Source organism: Cinclus cinclus, chromosome 11, assembly GCF_963662255.1.
Source record: "Cinclus cinclus chromosome 11, bCinCin1.1, whole genome shotgun sequence".
Lineage (NCBI taxonomy): Eukaryota > Metazoa > Chordata > Aves > Passeriformes > Cinclidae > Cinclus > Cinclus cinclus.
In genome coordinates, this window is record NC_085056.1 from 3050810 (window position 1) to 3070849 (window position 20040).

The following is a 20040-nucleotide window of genomic DNA, read 5'->3' on the forward strand; positions in this document are numbered from 1 at the left end:
TTGCCACACTTTCCAGTTAACTCTTCTTTTTTACATATTTTAAGTACATTTAATTTTCAGTAATTAATGGCAAGATGCATCTAGGTAGGGAATGCCCTACCTAGGCTGCCTTGGGCAGTGACTGTTGCGGGTGCTGTGGTTAACAAGGCACCTACAAGGGAATGATAAGAAATTCAGATCCCTTTCTAAACTGGATTACCAGACCCTGGCTTTCCTTCAGACAAGGGGAAATCGTGTTTGTACCACTTATTTCACTGACTATTAATGCTATTCCTAGAGGACACAGATGTGCTTCTCCTGCTCCTTCCACTTCATGTTTTACACAGCCATAGACAAAACTATCAGATCAGTGCAGTTTCCTGTAAGAGGTTTTTCCCACATTTTAATGACTGTAACAAGCAGAGAGTTCAGAAATACACAGTTTTTATTTCAAAGACAAATCTGAGAGAAGAGAGGAGCTGCTAAATTGGGTCAGTGACCCTCATAGCCTGAGGTCCTGGTTGTCACCGTGGGGAGCAGCTGAAAGTTTAGGAAAAAAACCAAAGGACAGAGCATGGAATGATCCCTCCCAGTGCACTCCTCCTGCAATCATACTTCCTTCAAATTGCCTCCAGACCACCCTGGTGAGCAACCACTGAAAGCTGCACTAATAAAAATACATCTCATTTCTCTCCAAATCCTTTTATACCCTTGACCTCTCCAGCATCCTGTGACGAGTTCTACACTCAAACCAGTACTGCTTTTTGCAGGGAATTGCATAGTTTTGGAAAGCTGCTGCTTGCTAACGCTGCTGGGATGAGCTTGTAGATGATCGTGGGGGAGAGGCATCGGTGGCAGGGTCAGGTCCTTCTGTTTTGGAACCAAGCTGCAGATTTGGAACCAGCTGGGCGGCCTCGTCCCTGCGGGAAGAACAGCGATGCTGAGTTGGTGTCTCGTGGCAGGGAGGAAGAACAACACCCCCACCCTTTCATTTCTGCCATGGGGTTGATCTGGGAGCAGATATGAGGTGGAGCCGACGGGAATTGTGTCAGCACAGCCAAAGGAAGCCTCCCTGGGGCAGCTCCAGAGCTGGCCGGGACTTGTGGAACTCGCCCTGTTTGGGTTTTACCCGAGGCTTTCCTTGCTGGGTCATTCCTCCACCAGGCAGGTTTGGACAGCCCTGGAGGGGAGGGAGCAGGGACCTGGCAGCTGCTGCAGGTTCAAGTCCAACCAGCAGGTATTTTGTGCTCTTGGCCTGTTTTATGTGCTTTAAATACGTCTGATTTTCGGAAGGAGCTGAGCTCTCCGCCTCCTGAAAGTCATTTATGGCATTTCCTCTGACAGCCCAGGATTAGTGTTTATTTTAAAAAGCAAACGAAATGTAAACAACAAAATTCTGCCTTTTTCTTTCATCAGAGCAAACACTCCACATGGAAAAGGCTCCAGGGAGAGAGTGACAATCACATGGCAGGAGGAACAGCACTTCACTGAGAAGGGAAGCACATTCTTTGTGGATCTAATTTTGCCCCTAGCAAAGCCATTCCTGTGGGGATTTTCTGAACATTTATCTGTTCAAATAAATCCTGTCCATGCAAATCATTGAGTGAGAAAGTTTCACCCTGCAAACTGCCTCTGTTTGAGGTGAGGACTCTTTATTTCTATAATGGGACAGGTTTTCTAATGAAGAGTGTCTAGAATGGAGCATCCTACAACTCAAAAACCTATATGGGGACCTATATAGAACCCACATAAAATCTATATAACAAACAAATTGCTGCACCCATGAAGTGCTTGTGCATTTACTGATTTTCAAATAATACATGGAGTGCTTGTCAGCTTAATAAACACTTTAAGCACTAAATTAGCAACATTTTCTTACATCAGGTAAAAAAATCAGTGGGTTTATGCTTCAAATACCTAAGGAGTTGTAACCATAGAAGTCAATACAGGAGAATGGGATTTTTTTCCCCTCTTCTTGCCTGTCATTATTTTACCTGTAATAAAATTCAACCAGGCCCCAGCCTGGTGTTAACCCATTGAGTCGGAAATCTGCAATGCACTCGTGGAAAACTCCACTCCCTGTCAGGCCATTGTACACCACAGGACAGGTCTGCTTATCCAGAGCTGCAGAAACATCAAAGCTCTCACCACCTTGGAGAAAAGTATAAAGAGAACAGTGTCACAGACTTTCAGTAGTATTTTCTCTCAAAAAAAATCCCAATATCTATTGTTTTTGTTTTTGAGGGTTTTCTTTCTTTTCTGAAGAGTGATAGTTCTGTCTGCTTTGTAAATCAAGTAAACTGGTCAACCTTATTTCCAGCTGAATCCACCTCATAACAGATGTTCTGACACCCCCAAAAAAGTGGAAATCACTATTTTATGTGGATTAGCACAAGCAACAGTCACCACAAACAGAATCTGTAACTCTTCTTCTGGAACCTGTGGCCCTGATCCTGCAGTGGGCACATTTCACCCAGGACACATCACACCTATAATTTCATTTAAGCAGGGCAGTGCCCATGACAGTGGGGTTGGAACCAGAGGATCTTCAAGTCCCTTCCAACCCAAACCATGATTTTATGGTTCTCAGTAGATCTCCCAGGGTGTAATACGATGCAATCCCCAGGATCACATGGAATCTCACTGAACAGTCTTCCCTTCACTAAAGGAAGTGCATGCCAAGGAATGAAGGCAGATGTAGGTGGACTTTGTTGAGCTTACCAGCAGTAAAACTGACTCCATATTCCTCCTGGATAACCCCATCCTCAGCCAGCCCAGCCAGGGAAGCGTTGGACCACTCAATGCCAGCCTTCCTCCCATCAGGAAAAAACACATAACCTACAGTGAGGCTGAAGGGAAGAGGAATGGAGCAGGTTTCAAGTTCAACCAAAACTCAAATGAACCAGAACAGTGGCAGAGAGAATTGGGAGTGTTCTGCCTGGAGAAAAGAAGGCTTTGGGGACTTCCAAGAGAGCTGAGAGGGACTTTGGAAAAGGGCCTGGAGTGCCAGGATAAGGGGAAATGCTTCCCAGTGCCAGAGGGCAGGGTTAGATGAGATACTGGGAAGAAATTCTTCCCTGTGAGGATGGTGAAGCCCTGGCACAGGGTGCTCAGAGAAGCTGTGGCTGCCCCTGGATCCCTGGAGGTGTCCAAGGCCAGGTTGGATGGGGCTTGGAGCAACCTTGGGGCCATGGACATTGGTCACTAATCCTCTGGATGCTGAGAGCTCCAGTCAGCAAGGCAGGGCTCCCTGTGGAATGCAGACTACAGTCAGACACACCTTCCCAAACAGCTGGAAGTGCCCAGTTTGTTCCTCTAAATCATCCACACAGACTAGCAGCTCCATCAGCAACTGAAGGGAAAGGAAGCAAGGGAAGGTAAAAGCTGTGACTAACTGCAAATGAAAAACTGGCAGTAGGAAGCATGAGGGCATGGTTGGAAATTGGGCTGTACAGGTTCAAAGCAAGAATTTGCACACAGGTGTCCTGCAGAGCAGCTTTTGCCACCCCTAAGATGAGTGTTTTTAGCAACAGAAAGTTCTTTGGTCACTTACTGAGTTGTGGTAGCTGGCATGTTAATGACTGTTAGATGCGCTGCAGTCCCATCCTGCAAGAGAGAGAAAGAAAAAGCAGCCAAAGCTGTGCAGATTCATTTCTGTGGGTCCTTCACTGGCTGGACCAAGAGGACACCGGACAGAACTCAGATTATGCAATGTGCTATGGCTTCATACTTTAAAATCCTCTCACTACATCCTCCACGAAAATCTGGCCGTAAACAAATCCAGGAATACAAACCAAACACATTCAGGACAAATTAAGGACAATGGGAACAACAGAAAGTCCACAGCAAGAGGACATAGGAGAGAAACAAAGCCTGCACAGAAGTACAAAACTGGTGTACTTTGAGCAGACTTCTCTTCTAAGCTATATTAACTGTGTCTGGGAGCAGCAGATAGGGAAAGTGTTAAGGAGGAACTGAAATCTCCTGGTTTTACTAATTTCTCTTCCATCCTTAGGTCTGGACACTTCATGTTCCACTTGGGCCCCTCTGAGGCAAATTTAAGCCTCCTCTGATGCTACAAATGTACAGACACTCAGGGTAAGAGGACTCCAAACTTCAATCTGCAATAAACTTCTTAATGAAGTCAGCTGGCTTTTCATTAGGGGCAGAACAGCCACAGTCACTTTGAGTCTTGAAAAACTGCAGAACTGGGAGAGGTTGGTTATACACATTGCTCAGTCTTTAGTAGAAGGTACACAGGCACATGATAAATCAGGATTTTCCAAGCTGGGAAAAGAACTTTTCTTCTGAATTCAGTCTAAACCCCTGTAACGCTGCCTATAACAGAGAGTTTTGATTTACGCCTGGCTTGGCAAAGGAAATGATTTTTCAGGAGCATCTGCTGGGCTTGGCTGGCAGCTGGCAGGGCCAGCCCTCAGCATGTCCCTGGGCTGTGTGCTCCCAGCAGCCACAGCACTGCCTCTCCTCCACACAGCAAAGCAGAATTATGGCTCGTCACAGGCAGAAATATTTGCTGACTGCTGTCATGAAGGCTTAGGATGCCTCAAACACTTCAGGCTTCCCATTAATGGCAATCAGCACTGCTGCAACTCCACGGAGTGCTGGGTACTTGCAGCAGCTGACAATCTCTCCTGTAAAGCTGCCTGCCTAATTTTTCTTGAAAAAGCCAAAACAAACTGTTTCAAGTTACCAAACAAGTTTTGCTTCCATCAGTGTAGCAAAATCAGTTTTTACACACACAGCTCTGCTTTTGAGAGCTGCTCCCAACACTGATCTGGGCTAACGGTGCCACCCGTGAGCACTGTACACCAGGGATTTTCCCAATTCCTTATTTCTGGATACTTAAATATGCCTAAAAAGCTCAGAAAAATCTCCTAGTCAAATAGCACATTGCCATGTTAATACCTACTTCAAAGTGTGCCAAAATCATGACATAACGGTGAATCTCAGCCCAATTCCGGACACCTGCAGAAAAAAAAAAAAATAACAAAATCCCCCAACCTGGAGTTTCACCATTCCTGGGAGATGTGAACTAACAGTACCTGACTTCACAATAATTTTTCTGGATAAAGAAGTATCCAGTAATTGACAACATGGTCCCCAAAACAGTGATGGCATTTCCTCTGTATTGTCTTAACTTCATGCCCAGGCATGGAACTGGATATTTTAACAGATAATTCTTGATCTCACTGCCCTGCCAGTGCCAGCTAGGGGTGTTCCTCAGGGAGGGAATTTTTTCCAGTGCTGTTACCATAGGAGTGGCTCCGAATGCCTTTGAGGGAAAGTTCAGTTTTCCCATAATTTTCTATTTCAATCTCTCCAACAGACTGGCCCCACTGCTCGTGTCGGAAATGCTGCTCCCTTTGTCTGGAAGAAAGAAAGGAGTGGATCAGCACAGACAAGATCTCCAGCTCTCCTCAGGAAGCCTTAATGCCAATCTGATGGATTTATATCCCAAAATGAAGGAAATTTCAGAGCATCTGGACCACGGCTATCCCAGATTTTACACATCACTTCTACGTTTCCCAGTTGCTGTTACGTAACGAGACACCTGAGAATGAAACAACAGCAAATTCTCACCCTGACTGAATATAAAATCACCCTTTGTCTGAAGAAATGCTGGGCTGCCAAACAGATGTTGCTTAGAACTCAGCAGCTATCACCAAAACCCAGATATTATTGAAATACATAATTTCTGCTTCTGTTTAGACAACACACCATTGATTCTCACATTATTAGCTTGTATAGTATTTAAACACCCACTTCAGCTTCTTTCTCACAGGATTATATTCCTTTTCTCAGCTATACCTGGACCATTGACTTTGGAAGCTGCCTAAATCAATGAAAAAAGAAAGAGTAAGAAATATTCCTGATGCTGAAGGTTTCACTCAGATATCGGGAAGATCCCATCTGTGCTCAGGATCCCTCAGGTGTGGTGTGGCATTGAAACCAGGAGCCACGTCCTTTATTAGAGCACTTCAGACTAAACCTACCTTCTAAAATCAGCTATAACACACATCAGACCTTGAAGAGAGCTGTAAAAAAAAAATATTATTAACCCCAGAAGACATTAATCTTGCTCCTCACTTTTTGACCCTCTGGAAGAGCTCGATGGTCCACGGCTCCCGGGCTAAAGCACGAGCAAATGTGCTGGGGTTACTGTCAACATTGAAGTTAAAAACATCTGTGGAGTTCTCCCAGCTAGAAAAAGAGAGAGGAAAAAAAGGACATTATTAGCATTCAGCTCACACGAGACCAAGTTGTGCACTTGCTACTTTGACAGAGGCAATCTTCATATTTTATTGGAAAGTTCTGATTTTTACCTTTTTAAATGAGCCATGAGCTTACTGTACATCCCAAAGCAAAGATGAAAAACTTACTGCAAAGAGAATTTAACTGCTACAAGTTCTCCTTCCTCTTCACTCCACTGCTGTCTGTAGGATCCTTTCCTGCAAGGCAAAGCACTATAATTTTATATCACTCCTAAACAAACAACAAAATGTTTATTACATGTTTGGAATTGGGTGGAATAGAAGAATCTGTAATACTATACACCACCAGATAGATTTTCATTCCTTAAAAGTCAAAGTGTCTTAGTCACCAAACAGCTTTTGGTTCAAGCTGGTTAAATTTACAATAAATTAAATATATTTCCAGATAGGGCTGAAAAAGCCTTGCTTTTACGTGTAGATAAATGAAAGTAGGAAGTGCTGCAACACCTGAGTAATCCATCAAAATTTATCTTCCAGCACATTTGGGGCTCCAAGTATTCCATTGTGAGTCCTCCTCCACTCCAGATCTCTTTGGATTCATCTCTCACCATCATGTTTGGATGCTGTGGGTGCTAAAAAGAGGAAACATTTCAGGAAAACATTTGCTTAATTCAATTGTGAGTATGCCACAAAGAAGTCATGTTATAATAAATATTACTAAAACCCCCAAATAATGCACATCAATCCTCTCTTTTTTTTTCCTATATTCTTCAAATAGGATTTCTCCTGCTTTTTCTGGTCATGGCTACTTAGTGAAACAGATCTGTGAACATAAGGAGAGTTGAGTCCAAAGGGATTTATGCCAGGCCTTCTCTCCTTCTTTACTATGTAGCCAGCTCTTAACAAAAGAAGAAAATCCTCAGGCAAAAATCTGATTAGTAATATCTGATTAAGCTTTCTTTTCAGCAAGAATGAAGCAGATGTGCATAAAACTCCCTAAAAGCTTTCCATTCTCTTTTAAAGAGGCAATCCCAAATGGTTTTTATAGCATTAAAATTTAAAAAAGGGGGGAAAACCAACCATAAGCAGAAAATGGAACCCATTAACCACGTGCAGCACCTGATCGGAGAGATTGGATGCTCAAATTCTTCCTGGGGGAAAAAACAAGCCACAATCTAGAAACTATTCTGTTTTGTGCAGATTATGGGACATACCCAGTACTCTGACCAGTTCTTTAGACACAGCACTGGTGTCTTACTGCTGTTCAGACACGGAGAACGTGAATTTTGGCTTGGGATCCCATCACAGGTTCCATAAAGGAGTTAAGCGCTGCTCCTGAACATCACCCCACCTGCAGCACTTACTTCAAACTCGCCTATCCCATCCAGCCTCAGGAAGAGCCACATCTCACAGAGGCCAGCCGGGCGCCTGGCGAGGCGAGCAATCACAAAGGTCCTGTTGGTCTCTGCAAAGCCCGTGAAGTACAAGGAATCCAGTGCCTGGGGAAAGGGAAATGGATTTCAGCTCCAGCTGGAGGCAGGAAAGGGAGGGGAGAAGGTCAGCAATCCTTTGTTTTCCATAGGCTTCTGCTCAGGGATCAAATTTTACTTTCACTTTTTGTGTTTCATAGCAGGCACCCCGAGAAAAGCTTTAAAAGCAGGCTTGGCCAAAAGACAGGAGAGCTCAAAAAAAATGGGGTTGGGCAATGAGGGGTGCCAGGCACCAGGATGCAGGGAATAGGGGGAACCTGAGGGGTAACACGGGGGGTACCAGGGGGACACAAGGTGCTGGAATGCAGAGGATGCAGTGGGGTGGAGGTGCCGTGGGTCCAGAGAAGTTTGAGTCCAAAGGGGAAAAGGTGTTCTGAGGGAACGTAGGGAGGCTGGGGATGGCAGTTCCAACTCTGGGGGAACATGGGGATGCTGGGGACGGCAGTTCCAAATATGGGGGAACGTGGGGATGCTGGGGATGAAGTGCCAGGGGAACAGGAAGATGGGAGTGCCAGGGATGGGGGACACAGGGATGCCAGGGTTTGAGAACACATCTGGCAGAAGCGGCTCCCAGGGAAGGGGGTCTCAGGACCGGGGGTCCCGGGCCACTCACGTGGGGGTCGGCGCGGAGCGGGCGCGGCCGGCGCGGCTCGGTGGTGCCTGCGGCCGCTCGCTGCCTGCAGGCGCCGAGGCAGAGCAGGAGGCAGCCCAGGGCCCAGCGCTTCAGCAGCACCCAGACACCGGGAGCGGCCGCTCGTCCGGCCCCGAGCAGCGCCAGCAGCGCCGCGGCCAGCAGTGCCAGCAGCGCCGGCATCGCGGGGAGCGGGGAGTGGGGAGCGGGGAGCGTAGCTTAGGGTGCGGAGCGCAGGGAGCGAGGAGAGGGGAGCGGGCAGAGGGGAGCGGGGAGAGGGGAGCGCAGGGAGCGGGGAGAGGGGAGCGGGGAGCGGAGCTTAGGGTGCGGAGCGCAGGGAGCGAGGAGAGGGGAGCGGGGAGAGGGGAGCGGGGAGAGGGGAGCGGGGAGAGGGGAGCGCAGGGAGCGGGGAGAGGGGAGCGGGGAGAGGGGAGCGGGGAGAGGGGAGCGCAGGGAGCGGGGAGCGCAGGGAGCGGGGAGCGGAGAGCGGAGCTCAGGGAGCGGGGAGAGGAGAGCCGAGCGCTGCGGGGAGCGGAGCTCAGGGTGCGGGGAGAGGAGAGCCGAGCGCTGCGGGAGCGGAGCTCAGGGTGCGGGGAGAGGAGAGCGGAGCTCAGGGTGCGGGGAGAGGAGAGCGGAGCTCAGGGAGCGGGGAGAGGAGAGCCGAGCGCTGCGGGAGCGGAGCCCGATGCGGAGCTGGCTCCGGCCGCCCCCAAACCCCGCCTCGGGACCGCTCCCCGCTGTATCCCGGGACGGATCGCGGTCATTTCCGCGAGGGGCTCGTCCAGCTCTGGGAAGTTGCATTTGCCGTTTTTAGTTACTGCGCGCTCCAAGGGAAGTTCAGGCAGTTCTGGAAGGACACTAGAGGAAACCCTCTAGTGATGCGGTGCAGAAAAGCTGTCTCTCTTCCCCAAGCCTCCCAATTCTTCGCTGCAGATAGCTGAAGGAGAGTCCGTTTAAGATTAGAGATATGAAATAAGTGTTTCCCAAGGAGGGTGGTGAAACGCTGGCCCAGGTTGCCACAGAGGCGGTGGATGGCCCATCCCTGGAATCACTGGGACTCGGCTTTGAGCAACCTGGTCTAGTTGAGGATGCCCATGGCAGGGGGGAGTTGGACTAGGTGACCTGCAAAAGGATCTTTTTGAATCAAACTATGATTCTATGATTTCTGATCCTGTTTTATTGGCCTCTTGGCATAAGTGGGTCCTTCACTTGCTCCCACTGCCAGCTCCAGCCAACAGGCAGTAGCCCATTTCATTCGAGGAAGCAAAAAATCCCCACCCACAGCGGGCATCTCTTCAGCATCTCTTGTTTCAGCATTTCTAGAAGCTGTGTTTTTGAAGGCTTTTGGCTGGCTGTTCAAGAGATCTTTTTATTCCTTTTACAATTAGCATTTAGTCTCATTTCCCTATACTGAAACAAACCCAGCCTCTCAGGAGAGGTTGAAGTGCAGCTAATCTCATTCTGGAGAGAGCTGGGCTCTCAGAAATTGTGCTTTTTTTTTTTGGTCCCCTGTTAGCTCTCCAAACTTCCCAGCAGATTCCTTGTTACTTGCAAAAACATTTACTGTGCATTTTTATGCCTTGTTTCAGCTGTGCCTCAGTTGGGTTTCACAACCACCCCTGCCCTGGCTTGTGTTTAACGGATCAGTGCTTATGGTTCTTTCAATTTTCTTCTCTGAATGTGACTTGTTTTTAATAATCTCCTGAGCTTTGCTTTTTGCCCTTTTCCCAGTTTGTCCTGATACTGATGTGCACTTAACACTGCCTCGGTGATCATGTTTCTATTGTTGCCTCAAAAGCTTTCATCGCCTTAGATGTTCCTTTTGCCTTCTTAAAAAGGTTCCTCAGTTTTACACAGCTCCCGTTTTCTGAGACCAGGCACAACTGTTCTGTGTTGCTTTACTGCTGTCCATGGGCAACATCAAATTAAAACAAGAAGGGCAGAAGGCACTAGATATTCCAACAATGAGGTTCAGAAATTAATTTCTGTAAATCACCTTTGCTTCAGTCAGTATTGAAGGGGCACATCTTAATCTTAAGCACCTTTAGTAGACAGAGAGCCAATAAGGTTGGTTTCCAGAGAGCCAGAGGGATAATAAGGGATAATAAGGTTGTTCTCATACTTCAGATTGTGCTGTGGAGGGACTGAAAACAGTCTGAAAGAAAGAGATGTGTCACAATGCTATCAGCCTGCACCTGCAGCACGGCAGATGTGGCTCAGCCCGCAGGAAAGCTACAAAGGGACTGGATTATGAAAAACAGCTTCTCTTTTTTGCTAGAATTTGAACACATTATTGACACAAAGCAATAGTCAGTGGGGAAAGATCCACACAAATAACAAATCTTTGGGAGTTTACAAACATGCACATAATTTAGTCCTCCTCTGCCTGAGGTGGAAGGGCCTACAACAAATGACAGATTCTTCTAAACCCTTTTTTTTTTTCCCCAGGAGCAGCTTTGCTGCCCTTCCCCAAATTGTTGGGGCCCTTACACACACCGTCTGAATTTCAGTATTCGCATTTCTGAGGGGAGGAGAAATGGGGCGTGAATATTTCATGCCTGACAGGTGAAGCATTCCAAGTTCCAAACCTCTTGGAATCTCCCCGAGCCACCACGGTGAAGGCATTGTGTGCGTGTCCCTACAGAATCTGTGACAGAGATAAGCTCCCTTCCTTCCTTCCTGTGAGGACAGGACAGAATAGAAACAATTTGTTTCGTGCAGCTTTCTGTTTCCATATTTCTTAGGTAATTTGTTTGAGGACTTGAAGTTATCTCTGGCAAACAATTTATCTTGGCAATATTGTGGTGGAACTGGGTTCCAAACCACCAGCACTTGCAGAAGAACCAAAGTCCTGACATGTCTGGGGATGTTTCTAGCGTGGCAACACCAGCTCTCTGTGTATTAAGACAAGTCTGAGATCTGCTCCACGTGTTCAGCAAAAATGTGGGGAGGAAAATACTCAACTGGTTTGGTTTTAAGATCAGGAGGAAATCAGGAGCCTGTGACTGATGCTCGGTGCTAAAACACAAGGAAAAAGCAAGCTGAATTTAAGAATTTCTGGTTAGCATAAATTTAAGCTTCTGCATGAGTTCTTAAGCATCTGCAGTATTGCTAGAAAAAGACATCACAGTACCTAACTTTTTTTTGTAACTCCTGGGTAATTCAGGTATCTCAGGCAGCCTGACATGAAAGCACAAGAATGGTGCTTTTCTCAAGGGTTAAGCTCACAATAATTTAATATAAAATAATAGAATACTATTTTGTTTTCATTTTTATTCTTGCATAAATAACATATTAATTACATTAAGGAAAACACAGAGGGAGAACAAAGCTTTAGAAAATGATCAGCTCTTACGATTTTGTGTCTACAAATATTTACATAATTATATTTGAATAGCAGAGACATTGGCATAGACTAATTTCTTTTCGTATGTGCAACCAGCTGTTAGGAAATAGAAGAAAATAAGTAAAATAAAGCTTCTCAGAAGTCCCCAGTATTTCAGCACAGAAGAGGAGACAAACAGGCATGTAAGCAGCTGTATTTTATAGCACTTATCAGCACACAACCCTTGTGCACTGGCTGCCCGTGTCCCACTAGATGGTGGTCATGCTACAAAAAAAAGAAAAGGATGCAGAAGGGTGCCTGAGTTGTCATCGTTTCTGTTTGTCATCCTTCGGTGTTTTTTATTTGTTTTAAAAATATCCTCAGCTCACACACTGCAAGGGTTTGCTGTTTTGCCTCTACTTTTTGAGCCACCAGGTCTGTATTTTTCCTAATACACAGTGGGGAATCCTGAATGAGTGTCATGTAATAATGTTCCTATATCAAACAATTTAACTACTGATGTTTAAGGCATAGTGAACAACTGCTGAACATGCTCTTGAATTAGGTGTCATATCACATTCCTGGGACTCTCAGAAGTGAAATCATAGAATCACAGATGTTTTGGGTGGGAAGGGACCGTAGAGCTCATCCAGTTCCACCCCCTGCCATGGGCAGGGACAACTTCCACTATCCCAGGGTGCTCCAAGCCCCATCCAGCCTGGCCTTGGACGCTTCCAGGGAGGGGGGATGGGATGATTTAACGAGGGACTGTAAAGGGAGAGGACCACGAAAATATATATAGACATAAAGCAACAATTCTTCATGGAGAAACTGCAGTAATACCCACTGCCTGGGTGTTCAGTTCTTGCAGGGGCAGGGTGATGTCCCCACCTGCAGAGCTGCCTCCAGCCGTGCACAGGAAGGACCTGGAGCTGCTGCAGAGAGTCCAGAGGAGGTACCAGGGTGGTGGCCTGGTTTAGGGCAAATCTGGGAGGAAATCTGTGAATGGGGTTCTTCTAGGAAACAGATTCAAGCAGTCCTTCCCTCAACTGGTTCGGGGAAAAATATTTTTTTGAGATAAGTGGAAAAAAACCCGTTTATTGAACAGGCAAAGCACTCCCCAGCACAAAAAAAAATGAACAGTACTGAACAGCAAAACTTCTCGCTTCTCTGAAGAGATGACAGATTCAGCAGAGTCCCTTCCGTGGGTTGCAGCCCGGCTCACTCAGGCTGTTCTCAGTCCCTCCAGTGCTGGGAAATGTCACAGCCCAGGCCAGGCCTGGTGGGACACAGCTGTGAGCTCCTGCTGCTCCTCTGGGTTTTCAGTCCAGAGCAGGTTTGACCAATTCCAAGAAAAAGTAAAGAAAATCTACGGTTCAGGGAGCTTTGCCTCAGCTAGCCAGAAAAACCAACCAAAAACAAAGGAGAGCTTTCTCTTGCTGTCCACTGCAGACAAGCCAGCCTGTGTGAAGGATGCGGGAAGCAAGTGCAGTCTCTGATAACAAACTCTGCACTTCTATTTTTTCCCGTTTCATTGCTGGAACCAGTCTTAAAGCTACAGAACTTAATACTTAACACTAACAGAACAGACGACTGCGGATAAAAGCATCATAAAGTCACCCCCAAGACAGGTGGTCAGAGGGATGGAGCAGCTCTGCTGGCAGGAAAGGCTGGGAGAGAATTGGGATTGTTCAGCCTGGAGAAGTGGAACTTCAAGGTGACCTCATTGCGGCCCCGCAGTGCCTGAAGGGCGCCCACAGAAAACGTGGAATGGGATTATTTACACAAGCACGGGGGGAATGGCTTCAACCCTACAGAGCAGATTTGTTTTAGATGCTAGGAGGAAATTCTGCTCTGGGAGGATGGGCACACGCTGGCACAGGCTGCCCAGCGAAGCTGCGGCTGCCCCATCCCTGCAAGCGTATCAAGCCGGATCACACGCAGCTGGGCGCACCCCAGCACAGCGCCACGTATCGCCGCCCGCGGCCGGAGGTCGGACGGCTCCATCCCCCTCACGCCACCAGCGGCACCGCGGGTGCGCCCGGCCCGGGCCCCGCCCTCAGGGCCGCGCCGAGCCCGCCCCTCCTTCCGCGCCTGCGCGGGGCCGCGCGCGCGTCCCTTCCGCCTCCCGCGGAAGCGCCGCCCCCGCCGCTTCCGGCATCCTGCGGCTCCTCGGGAGCCTCGGGAGCCGCGGGCGCGGTGGCGGCGGGCGCGGAGCTCCAGCGGCCGGGGCCCGGCCCCAGCGCCCCACCGCGCCGACGGCAGCGGGGCCGCCGGCTCGCTGCTGAGGTAAATCCGCTCTCGGTCCTTCCCCGCTCCCCGGCGGGTCCTCCGCGGGAAGGAGCGCGGTGGCCCCGGGAAGGGCGAGCGGGGATGAGCCGCCCCAGGCCGGGCTGAGCGCTGGGCTGCTGTGTGGGCGCAGTTCACGGGGGGTTTCTGCGACTCCTGTCGCTTACCGTGTTATTTGTACCCTCCCAAAAATGGAAATGTGTCCGTCGGCAGCTCTGGGAAGAAGCGCGGAGGTTTCCCCGTGCCCCAGCTGGAAGGACAGCTCCCAGCTCCCGTTTGATTCCCGCCTTCGCGGCCGTGCCCCGGCGCTCGCTCCGGGGAGTTTCCGTGATTTCTATGCTTCTCGTTTTCCTCCTTTCCAGGAGAGAACAGCGCTTGCAGGAAGTGGGAATGCAAATAGCTCTCAAACGAGAGGGTGGGTTGTGTGTGATGTGTGCCATAAAAAAAGAAAGGGATTGGGAAATCACTGGCTACTTTTTGTACTGAATATGCACTCGTATGATGGTGTCAGGATGCAGAATTACAGTGATGTAACTGTTTGCTTTGCTGGAGACATAATTAGGTTGAAGTCGCCGTGACTGTTCATATTAACGTACTTAAATTAGCTCTTTTGAAGTGAATGCTCTCTGACTTTGAACATTTACAGATAAAAGGAGCCGTTGTGGTTCATTAGGAGATGAAACTGATGTGAAATTTTAGCGGTTTGAGATTAGTGTTAAATAGCTGAGATCTCTTTGTGGCTGAAAGGAAATGGTAATACTTTTATCTCTTTAAATACTCTTATCTCCTTGGTTTTCCTTTAGCATAGTATATTTTGTATCATGCAGATCTGATGGATTTCTTTTTTATGCCTTTTATGAGGACGGAGAACTTTTAGGGGAAGTGAATCGATGGATTTTTGCAGTGGTTGAATGGCTGCACATGAAGAACATTGAGGAAATGTGAGGATTTATGTGTCTGATACGAGGAACAATTGAAACAAAGGCTTGAACGTTGCTCTAATGAATATTGGAATTGCTAGTGAGAATTGTTTGACCAATAGCGTTATTCTTTGGAACCTGGGAGGAAAAATCACATAGATATGGATATAATAGCTGACATAAAAATGTGCTTGCCAGCTTGATATCACAGAGCAATCACTATGTGATACCTGAGCTCTCTTCAGCTGAGTGTGAGGATCAGTGTGCACTGATGAATGCAAAAATTGAAAATAAAAAAAAATTACTCTCTTAAGTAGGATGTGATTCATGCAATTGCTGTTGGCGAAGAGGTGAAGCTTTCAGCTTCCACAAAGCAGTGTTGATACTGGTGTGAGCCTGCAGCCTTGTGGAGTCTAATCTGAATTTGAGCCTGTGGCCTTGTTCCAGAAGAGGCAAAAATCAAAGCCCAGCCACAGATTGTGTTCATGTCCTTCTCAGGTGAAGGTTGTTTAATCCAGGAGCTTTTGGCCTTCCTGCTGTACCCCAGTGAACTCTTGCTGGATCAGATAGTGTGTTTGGTTCTTTGCTGCACAGCAAAGTCATGTGTAATATATTTTCTTTGACTTTCACATCTCAGGGTGAAAGCTGTGTTATTGAAGAGATATCCTGCTGAGCATCTCTGGTGTTAACTTTGTGCTTATGGAAGAGTGATTTGGTATCACAAGTGTGTCCCATGTCTGATAGCAAAGCTTGGTAATACTTTGTACAAATACGTGTTCTGAATATGTGCATCAGGGTGTTTTCTTGCAGATTTAATAACTTCTCGTATCGTGAATTCTCGTTTCTGGGTTTTGAGGATGTTTATAAAGATACTGCTGGCGTAAATCATAGAAATGGTTTGGGTTGGAAGGGATCTTAGAGATCATCTTGTTCCCACCCCCTCTGGGAGCATCCTCAACCAGATGGGATTGCTCAGAGCTCCATCCAACCTGGCCTTGAACTATTCCAGGGATCCAGGAGCAGCCACAGCTGCTGTGGGCACCCTGTGCCAGGGTCTTCCCACCTTCACAGGGAGCAATTCATTCTGTACATGTAAACTAAATTTCTTCTCTTTCGGTCTGAAAAAAGATGTAAGTGATTAGATGATCAACTTCTCAATAAGACCTTCGTACTTATGCTGAAGCACTTCTGTATGCCTTTAGTCTGAAGTGGTTTAGAAGCAGCACATCCCCTTTTGAAAGCTGGAAAGGAGCAATTCCAGTGTTTCCCAATGGGCTGGCTTAAGGAGAATTCTTACAGTAGCTTGGAACTTGATTGTATTAAATATGTATTTAGGGAATATTCTCTCAGTGTGGTGCACACAAAGAGTCTCACATTAATGCCATGTTCCCCTGTGACCTGTCCCTGTGTGCCTGCAGGAGAGCAGAGATGGACCAGCACAAGGGAAGGGCTGCAAGGTATAAATGGGAAATTCCAGAGATAAATACTTAATATCTTTTAAGAACAACAGGGTTTTGGAGTGATGGTGAGCTGTGCCACTGAGCATGATGTTTTAGCACTTCAGGGCTGTATCATGGATCTCCATCACAAGTTATTTCAGCTGCTCCTCTCCAGAGCTGTGTGTGCTGTGTTAAGGACATCCCAGATTCCCAAACTGCTGTGAAGCTAACTGCTAGACCAGTCACTGGCAAAGAATTGAAGCAAGCCACAGCTGACTTTTTAAATGCCTTTGCAGCTTGGCTTGCCTGGATCTATAATAAAAGTCAGCGATTCTTCTAAATTAGACATGATTCTGTACAGACATTATCTGTCAGCAGTGAACAGTCCAGACTGCCCATGGAACTGGGTGCAGGAGGAGATTTGCCTGCTTGGCTTACTTAAAACTCACAAGTTCCTGGAGTTAATGTTTATTCTGTAAACTCTTAGGGAGATTACAGGGCTGTAATTTTGGTTTGCTACCAGTGCTCTGCTTCCAGGTAGGATTTAAATCCATTGTATGTAAATGCTGCAGGATTATTATTCTAATGTGTGACATGTGTTGGTGTCTCTACAACTATTGAGAGCAATCAGAAATGTTGAAATGAAGGCATTTTCTTTATTGTGTTCCCACTGAAGTGGCAGGAATCTTAGGAACTGTCCATTGTGTAGCTTGAATCAAAAAAAAAAAAAGATGCTTTGACAGCTGATGGATTTTTAGCCTGTATATAAATTCTTACTTGTTTAAAATAATTACAGAGAAATAAGCTTTTCTTTTTTTCCTACAACAATGTTTTTCTATTTATCCTCAGAAAGCAGCAGGGAAAAGGACTGTTCTTAACCCTGAAGTGCCTGTTTTTTTAAATTTAATTGCCAGTTCAGGGACCTTATGATACAGTTACTTGTGTTGTGTCATTTGTCTTCCTACTGCCCTTGGCAACTTCTTCCACTAAACCCAGTCGTTTTACATGGCCGTCTTTCTGGTGATCGTGAGTTTATAACATAACTTCTTCAAAAGTTGTTCAGGGTTTTTGTATTCCAATAGTACATCTGCATTTTAGACCTGAGTTTCAGTACTAGTGAGGTGGAGGTCAGGTGAGACATTCCCAACCTGAGAATTTCAAATAACTCCTAAGAGTGGAACAGGGTTGGGTCAGGTTTAATATAACCACATGTGCAAACATAACATTGGACATGAAGCATTGAATAATTTGGTGTTATCTTCTGGTGCTAGATAAAGATTTGTAAAAGGTCAAATTAAAAGCTGTTGCTTGGTGTATTAGAGGTTGAAGTGTAATGCTTTGTCATTTTGTACTCTAAGTATGCAATAACGATTATATTTTTTTAGGACAGGCATTGAAGCAAATAAATGAAGAGCAGAGGGAAGCTGTGAGCATCTCAGTGGGGATGCTGAGCTCCTCATAAAAGGAGAGCTTCCAAACATTGATCCTCTTTCCTCAGAGGGACCAAGGTGGGGCACTGGTGTGGGCAGCTGGAGAGGAGAAGGATGAGGGAAATCACATGAGAATGCCTAAATCCATTATTCCTGCAAAGCTGATCTGAGGGGACACTTGCACATAGACCAGTAACTGGTGAGGCTGTGCTAAACACAAATTTTGCACAGGATTGCAGTTGGGATTAGGGTCTGACTGAACAAATCACATCCCTGCCTCGTCACTAAACTCTCCGTGAGCAATTGCAGCTGATCAGTGAGAGTGAATATTTCACCTGCAGAGGCTGAGTGTGTTGTGTTCCACTGCTGTCATCCCCAGCTCCAAACGGGTGGGTGGCACTGCACATCCATGTGAGACACTCAGCCTGTCTGCTCCTGTGTCTCTGCTCAGCTGCCACCCGATGCCACAGCGGTGACAACTTCACAGGTGTGGATTTCACAGGACTGTGAAGTTTAGGAAGGTCTAAAAGCTTATTTGTGAAGCAAACCACAAAGCAATCACAGCTTCCTGCCGTGATACAGAAGATAAAGGAGGGTGGTTTTAAACTAAAAGAGAGAGGGTCTGTTGGGGTTTGATATCAGAAGTTTTTCACAATGAGGGTGGTGAAGTTCTGGCACAGAGAATCTGTGGATGCCTCATCCCTGGAAATGTCCGAGCTCAGGTTGGGTGTGGGTTTGGAGCAACCTGTGATAGTGACAGGTGTCCCTGCCCATGGCAGGGAGTGGCACTAGGTGACATTTAAAGGTCCCTTCCAACCCTATCTATTCAATAATTCTGATACGTTGATAATAAACATCTGTGTTGCCATTTAGTCTTGCAGTAGAATGTTTGAGTTTGTTTAAATAAGGTAAGAGACTTCTTTTTTTCAATTCCCCTTGAACTGGGAAAATTTGAAAATGGGTACTGAAGAGCTCCACCAGAAATGTTGTATTTGGAGTATCTATTTCTAACAAGCTGCTTTCAGAAGCTTTTCAAAACAGTGACTTTATATTTGCTGTAGCTCTTAAGTGTCAGAATCATGTTACTCTCAAAATACATTAAGTTAACCTTGCAAATAAGAGTGATTTCCACGTCACAAAATTTCCTTCAAAGAAATAGAGAATAAAAGCAATGAAAAGAAAACCCTAGGTATTTCTTTAGGCAGCTTTAATCAGTCAGCAATTCAGGCCCACACCTCTTCTGTTCTCTTCCCCAAATAGACACGTATTGCAGGGTTCTGTGCTGCAATCCTGCTCCAAGTGCCATGTGGTGATTTCCAAAACTTAACAGCTAAAAATGTCAGGCTTTCAGGTACCTGCTTTTCTAAATAAAACACAATTTTTTTCACTGTAGCTGCATGCAGCATTTTTGAGTGCTACTACTGATGTCTATTATTTGTATTTAACAGTATTTACCTGATGCAGCTTTGCTAATCAGTTTGTTGGTGATGTCTTTTCAGATTACATCAGACATGACTATGTGAATAACCAGGGATAAGCCAAAGGCAGGACAGGATGTCAGAATAGCATACAAAACATTTTTGAGGTATTTGTTTTGTTTTGGATTTCTTTAACTGTGCTAAATTTTTTTGTTGTTGTTGCTGTCTTAATTTAAGACATTTAAGCAAAATGATTGCAGTAATTCTGTGCCATTCCATACTTAAAACATTCCCTAAAAGTTTTAGAAGCCCTCTTTTGATGAAGCAATTGCTGATTTGCATAGTTGTCTTCATATTCCAGCTGCTAATTATATAGTTTTATGAATTTTAAATTTTCTTCACCACAAGGGGTTGTGATGTCCCAGAGTGCTATTTGACTTAATTTGGCATAATTGTAGTTTTAACTCTGAACATTTAGAAAGGTCAGGGTAATTTGAAGAGGATGAAAAGAGGGCCTCATATAGGTTAAGTTAAGCTTGAATTACTTTTAAGGGAGGTGGAGTTTTTTCTTTCCTAAGGTAATTTTCTAGTGTGTGACTTCATCCTTGGCTTAGCAGCTGTGTTCTGGTGAGAGAGAGGACTTTTGTCCAAAAAACCCCAATGTGTGAACAGAAAATACAATTTAACTCCTAGAAATTGTAATAGATCCAAGCAGCAGAGCTGAATTTCAGTTTGTTCTGTTCCACAAGCACAGAATGTGTCCTTCAGACACCTCCCAGTGTCCTGGGAGCTTCCCAGCTATTTTTGCAGTTGTTCTCACATCTCTGCTGCATCTGCATGTATTTATTTTCATTTCTGGTTTCTTGGATTGCTCCTGCCTGGTTCA

General features: G+C 46.1%; 1 protein-coding gene across 1 annotated transcript; it reads right to left on the reverse strand.

Annotated features, from left to right (window-relative positions):
- Nucleotides 1-413: 413 nt before the first annotated feature.
- On the reverse strand, nt 414-8516 carry LOC134048490 (uncharacterized). The gene is made up of 11 exons (XM_062500267.1): nt 8316-8516; nt 7577-7711; nt 6720-6844; nt 6381-6449; nt 6088-6201; nt 5252-5367; nt 4910-4965; nt 3533-3585; nt 2701-2828; nt 1974-2130; nt 414-899 (listed from the first exon to the last, which is right to left on the reverse strand). Exons 1-11 carry the CDS (start codon nt 8514-8516, stop codon nt 782-784), a joined length of 1272 nt encoding a protein of 423 aa, XP_062356251.1. The 3' UTR covers nt 414-781.
- Between the last annotated feature and the right edge of the window lie 11524 nt (nt 8517-20040).